Source organism: Salminus brasiliensis, chromosome 23 (assembly GCF_030463535.1).
Source record: "Salminus brasiliensis chromosome 23, fSalBra1.hap2, whole genome shotgun sequence".
Classification (NCBI taxonomy): Eukaryota; Metazoa; Chordata; class Actinopteri; order Characiformes; family Bryconidae; genus Salminus; species Salminus brasiliensis.
Genome location: NC_132900.1, coordinates 25,008,569 through 25,021,185, shown reverse-complemented (window position 1 = coordinate 25,021,185; position 12,617 = coordinate 25,008,569). Strand labels below are relative to the sequence as shown.

Here is a 12,617-nt window from a genome sequence, read left to right as displayed (position 1 = left end):
TATGCATCCTTGTGGGCAGCGTCCTGATGAAGCACTGGAAGATGACCAACTCAGACTGGGCAGACCTTACTAGGTTGAGGTGTCTAGAGTGGGCACAGGGTTTGTTTAGATATGAGCATATGTGTTATTATTAGCCATTAGCATTTAATAGACATCAGGATTACTAAACCTTTCAGCCATGACTGGGTGCCTTCCTGCCTCAGAAGTAGGCAGCATTTCTTATTTTTCAGACACAGCCCCTGTATTCCCCGCACACCTAACCATGACCCTATGTACTGTGACAGTTCAGGGTGAATACACATACTGTTACACCCTTAATAGCAAGCAGTTTTTAATAGTAATAATATCAGCTCTACAGACTGATACTGCCAGGATGACATATCCTTATTGCAATTTTGAATACTTATATGTTACATTTTTACTATTAAAAAGTCTAGGGTCCAGTCCACAACTGAATAGTTAAGAAATTCTAACGAGTAAAAAAACTAAATCAAGAGATCTCTAACTTAAGTATACATTTGTCCCCTGAATTACAATCTGATTGGGAGACTCTGAACTGACATCAAAAGAGTGACCTCACTGAAACAAATCAGCAAGCTCTGTCCAGTATGTGAGTCTAGGGCGTCTGGCAGCAGTAGAGTACAGTTTAAGTAGCTAGTGTTGTCCTTTAACAGTGTTAACAGTAGTAGGTGACAAACTGTGTGGACAAAAGTATCGAGACACACCTCGGGTGTTTCATTCAGTCCTATTCCCACAGGTGTATAAAATCAAGCACCCAGCCATGCAGTCTGCCTTTACACACATTAGTGAAGCTCACTGAATTTCAGCACGGTACTGTTATAGGAAGGCAGTGGTGGCTCAGCGGTTAGAGCGCCAGGATATCGATAACAAGGTTGTGGGTTCGATTCCCGGGCTCGGCAAGCTGCCACTGTTTGGCCCTTGAGCAAGGCCCTTTACCCTTTCTGCTTTCCCGGGCTGGAATTTGCTACCCACTGCTCTGGGTGTGTGTGTACTCACTGGCCCTAGTTCACTAGTTTCGTGTGTGTGTTCGCTACCACAGATGGGTTAAATGCGGAGGACACATTTTGCTGTACAGTGTCAAATACGTGCAGCTTTACCTTTATATTCCAGCATCACCTGTGAGTGATAGTATCAAAAAGTGATAGCATTTAGGAGCCACAGCAGCTCAGCCACGAAGTGACAGACTGAGATGCAAAGTGCATAAAAGACACCAACGCTCTTTTGTCTCAATATCTGAGTTCCAAAACTGCTGTTAGAGCCGCAAAGGGGGACCAGCTCCATACTCCGTATTAGCTCACTGATTTTATACACCTGTGGAAATGGGACTGAATGATAATACTCATTCTCAGTACTTTTGTCCATGTAGTGTATGTTGGCTACTATTGAAGCTCTTTAATAGGCTCATAATTCCCACCCAGAAACAGATGTACTTAGGGATTAAAGTGTGGTGTGTGATGCTTGCTTGTATATAATAGGGTGTGAGATAGCACAGAGTTTCACTGGCCTTTGCTGTTTAATGTTCTCATAGCGAAATCCAGTTTAGGTCATCTCAGCAAAGCCTGCCTCTGGTGCAGCTTGGCTAACTCCACATGATTAGCATTCTTGACCAAACTTGGAATCAGTCTGGCCTAACACACCAACTGACTGGTGAAGATTTTCGACGCACAGATCACAAGTCAAAGACAGCTGACGACTAATGAGAAGGAAAAACTGAGCTAAGTTCATTTAAGTGTGTTTGGATCAGTATGTTACTCTTGTATTATTTTAATATTACATTATTCTGTGTCTCTGCCAGATATGCTTATATGAAGCTTATGGGTTTCATTAGGGCTTTTAGTTTCAGTGTCCCGCAGCTGACCGTCTGAATATTTGTCCCGTACGATGGGAAAGTGTCCCTGCATGTCCTATAAAGGACCTAAAATGCTCCTGTCATCTGTAATGGATGAAAAGTCTGTGTGGGACGCTGTTAAATCTGCTTTTATGGTGGACACGCTGTGCGCCGTTCCCACAGACATGTAAAATCCAATCCACATTTTTCTATAAAAAAATAACTCCATAAATCATTGTCACTTATACATTTTTGGCATATCTTATATGGTGGGGTGGGGGGTAGAGTTTAATGTAGAGTTTGTGGGAAAACCAGTAAATCAGTGTGCCACCTGTTTCCGTGGTTACACTACACTAATTGCTCCATCAATACGCTACTGCTGTGTCCATGGTTACACTGCTGCTGTTTTCACTTGTTTCCATGATTGCTACACTAATGATCTACCCTCATTTCTGTAGTTATGCTACACTTGTTTCCATGGTTCCATTGTGGTTGCTACTCTCGTTTCCATGGTGACAGTACACCCATTTGTATGGTCAAGTTAGTTTCGTTCCTGTGGTTACACTACTACCATTTCCACTATAGCCCCCCCCCCCCCCCCCCCCCCCCCCATGGTTACTCTGCATGCATTTCAGCAGTTAGGCTACTCCCACTGTCATGCTGATAATACCCTTACACTATCTGTCCAAATGTTTGTGGACATCCCTTCTAATGAAAGCGTTCAGCTACTACTGCACCCATTGCTGACACACAGCTTGTCTAATTCCTGTAGTGAAGTATTGCCAATACAATAGGACTCTCTTGAGGAGATTAACATAAACCTGTTGGCACCATGCCTAATGCCAGACGTGTGCTAGAGGGGTTTAAATCCCCTTAGCATTGAGCAGTGGAACAGTGGAATTCAATCAGATCCTCACAGCAATGCTCCAGAATCTAGTTGCTCCAACAAAAGCAGGTTACACTTTTTTAATACCCTTAATTTCAGAAGAAACCATATATGAGCAGGTGTCCCAACACTTTGTCCATATATACACAGTATCCATTTCTTTGGTTATGCTACATTACCTTTAACCCATTTTCATGGTTACATTATACCCATTTCAGTGGTAATGCCACTCCCGTTTTTAGGCTGACCGTATTCCCATTTCAACAGTTATACTACATCCATTGCTCATGGCAACCCAGGAGTTCTAATGAGAATCACCCCATTAATGACTAAATGCCTCCAAAATTTAAATGATGGAGTGTGAGAAGGAGGAGGAGTCAGTCACAAAAGAATATTCCAACTTGCCATTAGTTTTAGCTAGCATCAATACCAGCACAAACCCCACCCCACCCCACCCAAAACCACACCCCTGATTCTACAGTGTTCTCTGCACCTGATGGTATCTTCTGAGTTCATTAGGTTTATTCTCCTCAAATTAAAAAAGATCATCATCCTTTCCATCTTTGCTTCCATTATATTTGCCATCAGTAACACTGCGGCACACACTGTAAATAAATACAGCAGTAGAGGACTTGTGATGAGTCAGATCCCCTGTTTGATGCCACTCTCGGTGACCGTTCAGCCCAGAGCCGACTGCACCCCGAAACTTTATGAATCACACTAATAGACGGAAAATGTGGCTGAAATATATCCCCTGTGCAGTTGCAGTGCAGATGCCTTTAACAGAGCGCACGCATGTGTGTGTGTGTGTGGCGGTACTTTCCTCTGTTATGTAAGTTTGTGTAATTTGAGTGCTCTGGCAGTCTGGACGTTCAGCCAGGAAGCTGCCTGTGTCTGACTCCCACATACACACATGCATGTGCGCGCACACACACACATCCACAGATTCATAGACAGATCAAAAGTTTTTCAAGAGTTTTTGTCTGACTGTCTATTTCTATCTGTCTGTCTGTCTGTCTCTGTCGATCTGACTTTCTATATGTCTCACTTTTTTTAATCTGTGTCTGATGTTGAGTATGTCTGTCTGCCGGTCGGTCTGATGCTATGTCTCTGTCTATCTTTCAGTATGCCTGTCTGTCTGTCTCTGTCTTTCTGCATGTCTATCTATTTATCTGTTTGTCTGTCAGTTTGTATGTGTGTGTGTGCGTGCAGGTATGAATGAGCGTGTGGGCGAGCTGAGGCGGCTCACGTGCAGAAAAAACACGCCGTGGAACACTGAACATCTGGACTGTCATTTACAGCTGGATCCAACATAAAGACAACAATTAGATTGGGTATTCAAAACTATGGACAGAAAAACAGAAAGACAGACGGACAGACAGAGAGACAGACAAGCAGACCAAGCTGGAAAAGAAATGTTGACTGAGGCTGTTGGTCAGATGGGCCTGTGTTTGGGCTCATGACCCTCACCCTTGCTGTGAGCTTTAGGGGTCAGTTCCAGGTCACCTGCAGATGAACAGTAGTGAAGGAGCTCCACTGTCCACTTTCACACCCAGATTCTGGCTTTACTTTTCCAGAGACAGAAATAACATCAGTAAGTGTACTCAGGAGTGTACTCCGGGTGTCCAGTTCCAGTGCACAGGCAGATTACCCAATCAGCTTGCAGACCACTTGACCTTATTGGCTGTTGAGTTTAAGGGGAGTTCTTAGGAGAGGTTCTGCAGAAAGGTGGACTCTGTTATAAGACTGAAAGAATAAAGTACAGATGTGCTTTTAATATCAATAAAGCGCATTTGAGAGGTGGCACACGTTTGTGGAACTTTATGTGTCCAAAAGTATCCGGACACCCCGAATTATTGAATTCATTTGCTTCAAAATAAAACAGGCATTCAGTTGTTCACACAGAGTTTGCGTAATCTTCATAGAAAAGTACTGACCAATAAAAAGCTACTGTGCCGGCCTGTGCTGGCCTCAAGCTACTGTGAGTACTCACTTTTGACTGTGAATTGACATTGAAATCTATCTAGACACTTGAACCCTCTGTGTATTACCAATACAATTATTATATCTATCAGCAAAGGCCACACCCACCTGCTCTACTGCTCCTTTCAGCTCCAGTGCATCTGAAACAGCGGTTCAGTCAGTCCAGCTCTTCTCCCATATCAAACCCTGCCCTGAGCCCTGACCCTATTGAACTCTCAGTCTGGATTTGGCTTGAGGCCCTCTGGTGTGAATTCTCACAGTTTGTGTGATTGGTGTGGAATCTGTCTGTTTTTTTTCTGCAGAATTTTCAAGCAAGTCATGTTTGTGTGTGTGTGTGTGTGTGTCTCTCTCATAAGGGTTAGTAAAAAAGCATGCAGTAGTTCTAATATCCCTCTCCTCTCTCTCTTTTAGGGGTCTTTTCATCACCATCCATGACCGCTCTCATATCTCCACACTTCTGCAGAGTTGGCCGGAGAGGGACATTCGAGTGAGTTTCTCCTTCTTTCCCACTGCCCTGAATAAACAGAGTGTTCCAGATGAACGCCAAAATGCTGACTTTCCAAAAAAAATCCTAAAAAACATTGATTCCTGATTTATGAGAATTTCACAGTGAAAGTAATCTCGTAAACTCCTGATTATTCGCTTGTTAGGCTTTAAAAAGTCATTACAATCATGATGTCATGCCCCTAAGGCATGTGGGAAACGGAGAGGGTGCAGTGGGAATGGAGCTGTAAAAGATTTTACCGCTTCTACAACTGCGTCACTCTGATAATGGAAAACGTTATTGGTTTAATTTGGGATCCTGGGATCGATTGCTTCTGGTAACAAAGCTTTCTTTTTTTTAACACATTTGTTCAGTTGTAAAGAATAGCAGAATATTTTGCTGTAATTCTTCAAACGCCAAAGTAACATTACTGTGTAATAAACTGAACAATGTGTGTTTACAGTGTGATTAAAAAACTACTTTAAGGGTCCATCTAATAGACGAATAAAGCCAAGAGATTAATGTAGTATGTAACCACTGCTTCGAGTTTAACCAAGCAATGTACAAACATATCTGTCTATGCAGCCTAAGTTAGTTAAGCCCTGCCCATTCACGCTGAAGTTAAACAGAGCTTTTCAGCCAGGGCTACTTTTTTGCACAAAGCATGTACCTGTTGGTAACATCTGTTACAGTACCTTTAGGACTGATGTATGTAAGTGAGCTGTTTTCTGATTGGCTGTTCTCTATAGGTTTTATGCACACCTGTCTTCCGGGTTTCTTGTATACTGGAAGATCAGCTTCCGTTTTTTATGTGCTGGTAAAAAAGTGTATAAATTGGGAAATAAAATTGACAGCCATGCTGCTTGAGGGTAGGGTTAGTAAGGCTAAAGTAATGGTTAGGCAAGCCTTAGCCACAGCACTGAAACCAGCTCTAAGGAGTCTATCTGGGAGGCTGACATCCTCGCTGCTTAACCTACAGCAAAGTCAGGCAAAAAACGAACCTGGCATGCACCGAACTGAGCCAGGTGATGTTTGGTCCACACAGTGCCGGGTTAGGTTGAATAAACAGTTCTAGTCAGAGGACAGATGGTATATGAATACAGAAAGTGGTCCATAGGACCAGCCCTTTAACTCCTTTTGTCCGGCTGTTTTGTGTGTGTGTGTGTATGTATGTATGTTTGGCTGTTGGCAGGCGGTGGTGGTGACAGATGGCGAGAGGATTCTAGGACTGGGTGATCTGGGTTGTTATGGCATGGGCATCCCCGTGGGTAAACTGGCGCTGTACACAGCCTGTGGGGGCATGCCCCCCCAACACTGCCTGCCAGTCATGCTGGATGTGGGCACGGATAATGAGGTAAGCGTCATGGAGACGAAGCTGCACCTGAAATGTAAATGCAGTTCATTACCTAACCTATTCATTATTACCTAACCTTTTCAAATTAATACCGTTACAGCTGTAATTTGTGTGTGTGTGTGTGTGTGTGTGTGTGTGTGTGTTTTTGCCCATTGACCCCCATCATTGAAACAGATGTTCACACTGATGTCTTTCAGATGAGTTCCAGATGTGTTTCTTAGATTAGATTTTAGACACTCGAACACTTCAGTGTAGGAAAGCAGCTTCTTACAATCAACCACCATGTCTCTTTATTGTGCAGCTGTGTTTGTGTGTTATGCTGAAACAGCAGAAGGCACAGAATAGCAGCGTGGAGTGTGTGTGTTATATTTAGTTCTTGGTCTGTATACACTCCGTCTACATCAGCTGGGCCAAAGGCGTGGCACCACATGCAAACGGGCACCATGGGCGAACCGCTGGTAAAACTTCTGAGGAGCAGTGCCAGAGGCAGCTTCCTGGCTGCATGTGCGTTGGGGAGCTTGTGGGTGGATGGGGTGGAGGGGGATTAGAAGAGTGCACAAACTCTTAGCATAGGGAAATCACTTCAATTTGTAACAAAGAGCTTAGCTGCTTTTATTTAGCTCAAACCGTGACAGCCTTTCTACTCCATCAACATCAGATGGACCAAAAGAATGTCCTACATCAAGACTGCTGTTGTAGATGCGATCTGACATTTTTGATTGCCTCTGATGTTCTCCACTGAGCTTTTCTGGGCTGGAGCTATTGTTCTAGAGGACGTCTGCTGTTCTAGAATAGAATATTCTATGCCAGGCTTGCTGTTTTGAATCAGATCTGACATTTTTGACCGATGTACTAGACTAAGTCAGACGTTCTAGAATGAGTCTGCTTTTCTAGACTGGAGCTATTGTTCTGGATCCGCTCTAATTTTCTAGATCAGTACTACTGTTCTGGGTAGGGTTTGACTTCTTTGTTGTCCTGATCTGAAGTCAAATATTCTAGACTGCAACTCTTTTCTAGATTAAATCTAATATTCTACACTGTGTGCAGAATTATTAGGCAAATAGTATTTTGATCACATCATCCTTTTTATACATGTTGTCCTACTCCAAGCTCTATAGGCTTGAAAGCCAACTACCAATCAAGTAAATCAGGTGATGTGCATCTCTGTAATGAGAAGGGGTGTGGTCTAATGACATCAGCACCCTATATAAGGTGTGCTAAATTATTAGGCAACTTCCTTTCCTTTGGCAAAATGTGTCAGAAAAAAGATTTGACAGACTCTGAAAAGTAAAAAATTGTGAGATGTCTTGCAGAGGAATGCAGCAGTCGTTAATCAAGCGTTTCATGGCAAATAGCCAACAGGGTCGCAAGAAACGTGTTTGAAAAAAAAAGCGCAAAATAACTGCCCGTGAATTGAGGAAAATCAAGCGTGAAGCTGCAATGTTGCTGGAGTATCAAAAAGCACAAGGTGTGCGATACTCAGGGACATGGCCAAGGTAAGGAAGGCTGAAAAACGACCACCTGAACAAGAAACATAAGATAAAATGTCAAGACTGGGCCAAGAAGATCTATTGTTCTAGATCACGTACTACTCTTCTGGGTAGGGTTTAACTTCTTTCTGATCTGACATTCTAGTCACCAAGTCAGATATTCTAGACTATAACTCTTTTCTCCATACAGAACTGTTGTTCTAGATCAGATATTCTGCACAAGATCTATTGTTTTAGACCAGACTCTGCTTTTTAGAATCAGATCTGACATTTTAGACCGTCTCTGATGTTCTACACTAAGTCAGACATTGGAGAACATAGACTGGAGCTAATGCTCTAGATGACGTCTGATGTTCTACACTTAGTCAGATGTTCTAGAGTGTGACAGATTTTCTATACAAGAACTCTTTTTTTTTTTTAGACCACAATTGCTGTTCTTAATTGGATCTGCGTTCAGAGTTCTTGAATGTGACAGATATTCTAGGTTGTTAAGCTATTGTTCTAGATCAAATCTAAAATATTCTACACTAAGGCTGCTGTTCCGGGTGGGGCTTGACATGTTGACATCTTTTTTTTTTATCTCCAGACAGAACTATTGTTCTAGATCAGATTTTCTAGACAGTAATTGTTGTGTTAGGCCAGGACAGCTGTTTTAAATTGAAATAAATAAATAAATATTACGATTTTTACCCGTTTTCTTCACAATTTGGACCAACTTGTATAAAAGCCACTCATTTTACGAACTGCTGCCGATCCAACATCACGGGGCAACCAACGCGCCTGGAGGTAGGCGCCGCATACCTGGCATCGGCGCACCACCTCGCAGACACCAGCGATGGCCAGCACCGGAGTGGAACGAGCACCATCTACTCACCCTGGAGAGAACAAGGCCATTTGTGCTCTCTCTGGGCCTCGGTTGCTGATTCATTGCAGCATAGTTGATCAAAGTGACCGTGCCTTAGTCTGCTGGACCACTCCAGGCCCAACATTTTTGACCATCTCAGATGTTCTACTCTACTCTGAGTTAGACATCCAAGAATGTCACAGCTTTTCTAGACTGGAGGGTATGCTCTAGATCAAGTCAGCTATTCTAAAATACAGTGTATTGATTGAATCTGACATTTGTGAGTTTTAGACTATAGCTATTGTTTCATTTTACTCCAATTTGATATATTTGATATGTTAGATATTTTATATTCGCTGTTCTGCATTGGATCTGACATTTTTGACCTGCCCTGATTTTTCAACACGCAGTCAGACGTTCTAGAATCAGACAGATATTCTAGACTGTAACTACTGTTTATATTGAGACATGTCAGACATTATAGAATGTGTCCACTTTTCTGTTGTTGTAGACTGGGTCTTATGTTCTAGACTGGGATTGCTCTCTGGACAGTTGCTCTGGACTGATGTTCCATGCTCAGTTGTATGTTGTAGACAAGGACAGTTTTTCCAGGCTGGAGCTGTGCTGTTGACTGACTGGAGCTATTGTTTAAATCACAGCGAGCAGCAGTACCAGTGTGTAGGAGTTTCACTGGTCAGCAGTTCGAGTGTTTATAAGCACCAAAATACAGCTTTAACAAGAAGAGTATAGTGCTTTGATCTGCTGCACTGCGCTGCGTGTGTCCTGAGAGAGAGAGAGGGAGGGACTGTGAACTTAACATGTTGTTCACAGTGATGGAGAATGAAACCAGACACCTGAAGTTCTTAAAGCTCCCTCACAGAAAGTTATTAAAACAAGACACTGTTTACCATAGCTTTGAGAAGATTTGGGGTCGAAAACCTTTTTCTCCAGATGAAACTATTGTTCTACATCAGATTTTCTAGACAAGACCTCAGGGTCAGCCCAAGCCTTTATGGGGCTCTTAGCAGATTTTAATTTGCCCCCACCCCCCACCCCCCCATACCACCACCTCAGCACCAGATGCTTTGCCATTTCATAGAAAGAGAGATATTGTGCAATACGCTGGAGCGCCCAGGCCTTTATTGACCACCCAAGTGGAGCGTTTCTGTATTTGCCCAACAGCAGAAATTGATTAACCTAGTGTTGTTGTGCAAACTATGATTTTTTAAATATATAAAATCGCTTTTACCTGTGTAATACCACTTCGTTTTATTATTCAATGTTATTTTTAAAATATGTATTTTTTTTATCATGATATTGTGGTCCTCTTGGGGACCCCCTGGTGGCGTTGAGGCCCTAAGCATCCACGTAATTGAAGTACGCCTTGGGCCGGCTCTGCAAGGCCTGTTGTTTTAGACCAGGGCTGCTGTTTTGAGTTGGATCTGACATTTTTGACCGATGTTCTACACCAAGTCAGACATTCAAGAATGTGACTGCTTTTCTACACTGGGGCTAATGCTCTAGATGAAGTCTTATGCTCTGATACTCAGATATCATTATTATTATTATTGCAAGGTGTTGTACAGCAAAAAATAGTCCCCAGACAAAACGTGTATGTTCAGATTTGCCACTATTTTATTGCTTAGAGAAGGTGTGTAGCTGCACTGGTGGGGTTGGATAGTAAATAAAATGACTCCATTCACCACCACTGTAAAGAAGCCACTTTTGGTTTGCGTTTTTGGTTTCTTTAACCTTCAGTATTAAGCTTTTTATTTTCCTTTGACATTGCAGCAGCACCATCGTCAGCCGAGGCCCCGAAAGAGCGCAGTTGGCCTTGCTCTCTCCAGGGTGGGTAGATGGCGCTCTTTCCCCACATTGCTTTGTTGTGGTGCCAGCCGTCACTGGCATTGTAGCCTTGGGTATACGGCGCTTCCCTTCAGGCGTGTTGGTGGAAAAATGAGTGGCACCTTTACTGGTGTTGGGGGCATCACGTGCAATGGGGGGAGTTTACGTATGGGTTGGGTAGTCATTGGGAGTCCAAATTAGGGACAAAAGGGGTAAAAATCTGTAAAAAAGATATAATACTACATATGAAAGTTGATCAGAACTGAATGTCTGATTTAGTCATTTTTTCTTTTTCAGTTGACATCAGTTTACATAAAAGATCAGATTTGGGCCACTTTTACCTGCTGTGGGAATGTAGGCTTTCCTAAGCAATTTCAAATTAAGCTCCACTCTGAATGTGTTCATCTCAAACACTGAACATTTAAGGAAATCTGAACATTTCTGTGGAATTGCCCTTTAAGTCTTACTCTTTTACATTTGGAGTCTAAAGGCTCTGCTGGTGTGCTGTGCTTGTTGGTCTGGTCCGGATGCAGCCTGGGGCTGTTCTAAAGTCTTCCATTTTCATTATAACCTGAAGTGATGTCAGACTGCTTTTCTAGATGGAGATGGAAGTTCATTACTCTGATGTTGTAGAATATTATAATAGCGATATTCTAGACTAGACCAGACATTCCAGGCCAGTACCGCTTTTCCAGATCAGAACTGTTGTTCAGCTGTTGTTTTTTTATTATTATTTATTATTTTTTATTTTTTGAGATCTAATCTAAATTGGCACCGCTGATGTTCTAGATAGGGATTGTTGTTTCGACTTGTACCGGTATTCTAGACTACATGTCCTGATGTAAAAGCTATAGTGCTAATCTAAGTAAGATGTTCTGGACTTAGCCACATGTTCTAGACCAGGACAGTTATTCTAGTGTGGTACTGTTGTTTTAAACTTGTACCATTGTTCTAGACTACATGTTCTGATGTAAAAGCTATAGTGCTAATCTGAATCGGTTGTTCTAGACTACATGTTCTGATGTAAAAGCTATAGTGCTAATCTGAATCGGTTTTTCTAGACTACATGTTCTGATGTAAAAGCTATAGTGCTAATCTGAATCGGTTGTTCTAGACTACATGTTCTGATGTAAAAGCTATAGTGCTAATCTGAATCGGTTGTTCTGGACTTGTTCTGTTGTTCTAGACTACATGTTCTGATGTAAAAGCTATAGTGCTAATCTGAATCGGTTGTTCTAGACTACATGTTCTGATGTAAAAGCTATAGTGCTAATCTGAATCGGTTGTTCTGGACTTGTTCTGTTGTTCTAGACTACATGTAATGATGTAAAAGCTATAGTGCTAATCTGAATCGGTTGTTCTGGACCTGTTCTGTTGTTCTAGACTACATGTTCTGATGTAAAAGCTGTTGTGCTAATCTGAGTTGGATGTTCTAGACCAGGACTGTTATTCTAGTCTGGTACTGCTGTATTACACTGGATCTGCTGTTCTTCTGGAGCTAGATTGAGGTGGTCTGGACTGTTCTTAGATGAGATTGCTAGACTACTGTTGTAGACCAGGTCTGATGTTCTAGATTGTATCACTGCTGTTATTTTTTGTTCTGGAGCATTAAGTGTAAAGGACCATTAGGTTCTCCAAACAGTGGAGCTGGGTTTGGCCGAGTTTATAAAGCGGTTCTGTACACGACGTGCCAGACTGTTGTTTTAGTCAGTAAACACTTCCTGTGTGTGTTTGTGGCGTGATCTGTGTGTTTTCTAAACAGGCCTGGTTCTCAGACTGGGGGTTTGTGGGAGCTGAGTGGTGCACATGCACACAATGTGGAGCTGAAGGCCACACAGGTTTCCCTATTGAAGCCAAGTAGCCTCATTATCTCCACTGCTGC

The 12,617-nt window shown here is 42.5% G+C and overlaps 1 protein-coding gene across 1 annotated transcript in view; it reads left to right on the top strand.

Annotated features, from left to right (window-relative positions):
- me1 (malic enzyme 1, NADP(+)-dependent, cytosolic) overlaps window positions 1-12,617 on the top strand; it is an 86,783-nt gene that overhangs the window by 46,430 nt on the left and 27,736 nt on the right. Inside the window, exons 4-5 of the mRNA XM_072668930.1 lie at window positions 5,130-5,205; window positions 6,395-6,556. Coding sequence (XP_072525031.1) covers window positions 5,130-5,205; window positions 6,395-6,556 — 238 coding nt within the window. The remainder of the gene's footprint in view (window positions 1-5,129; window positions 5,206-6,394; window positions 6,557-12,617) is intronic.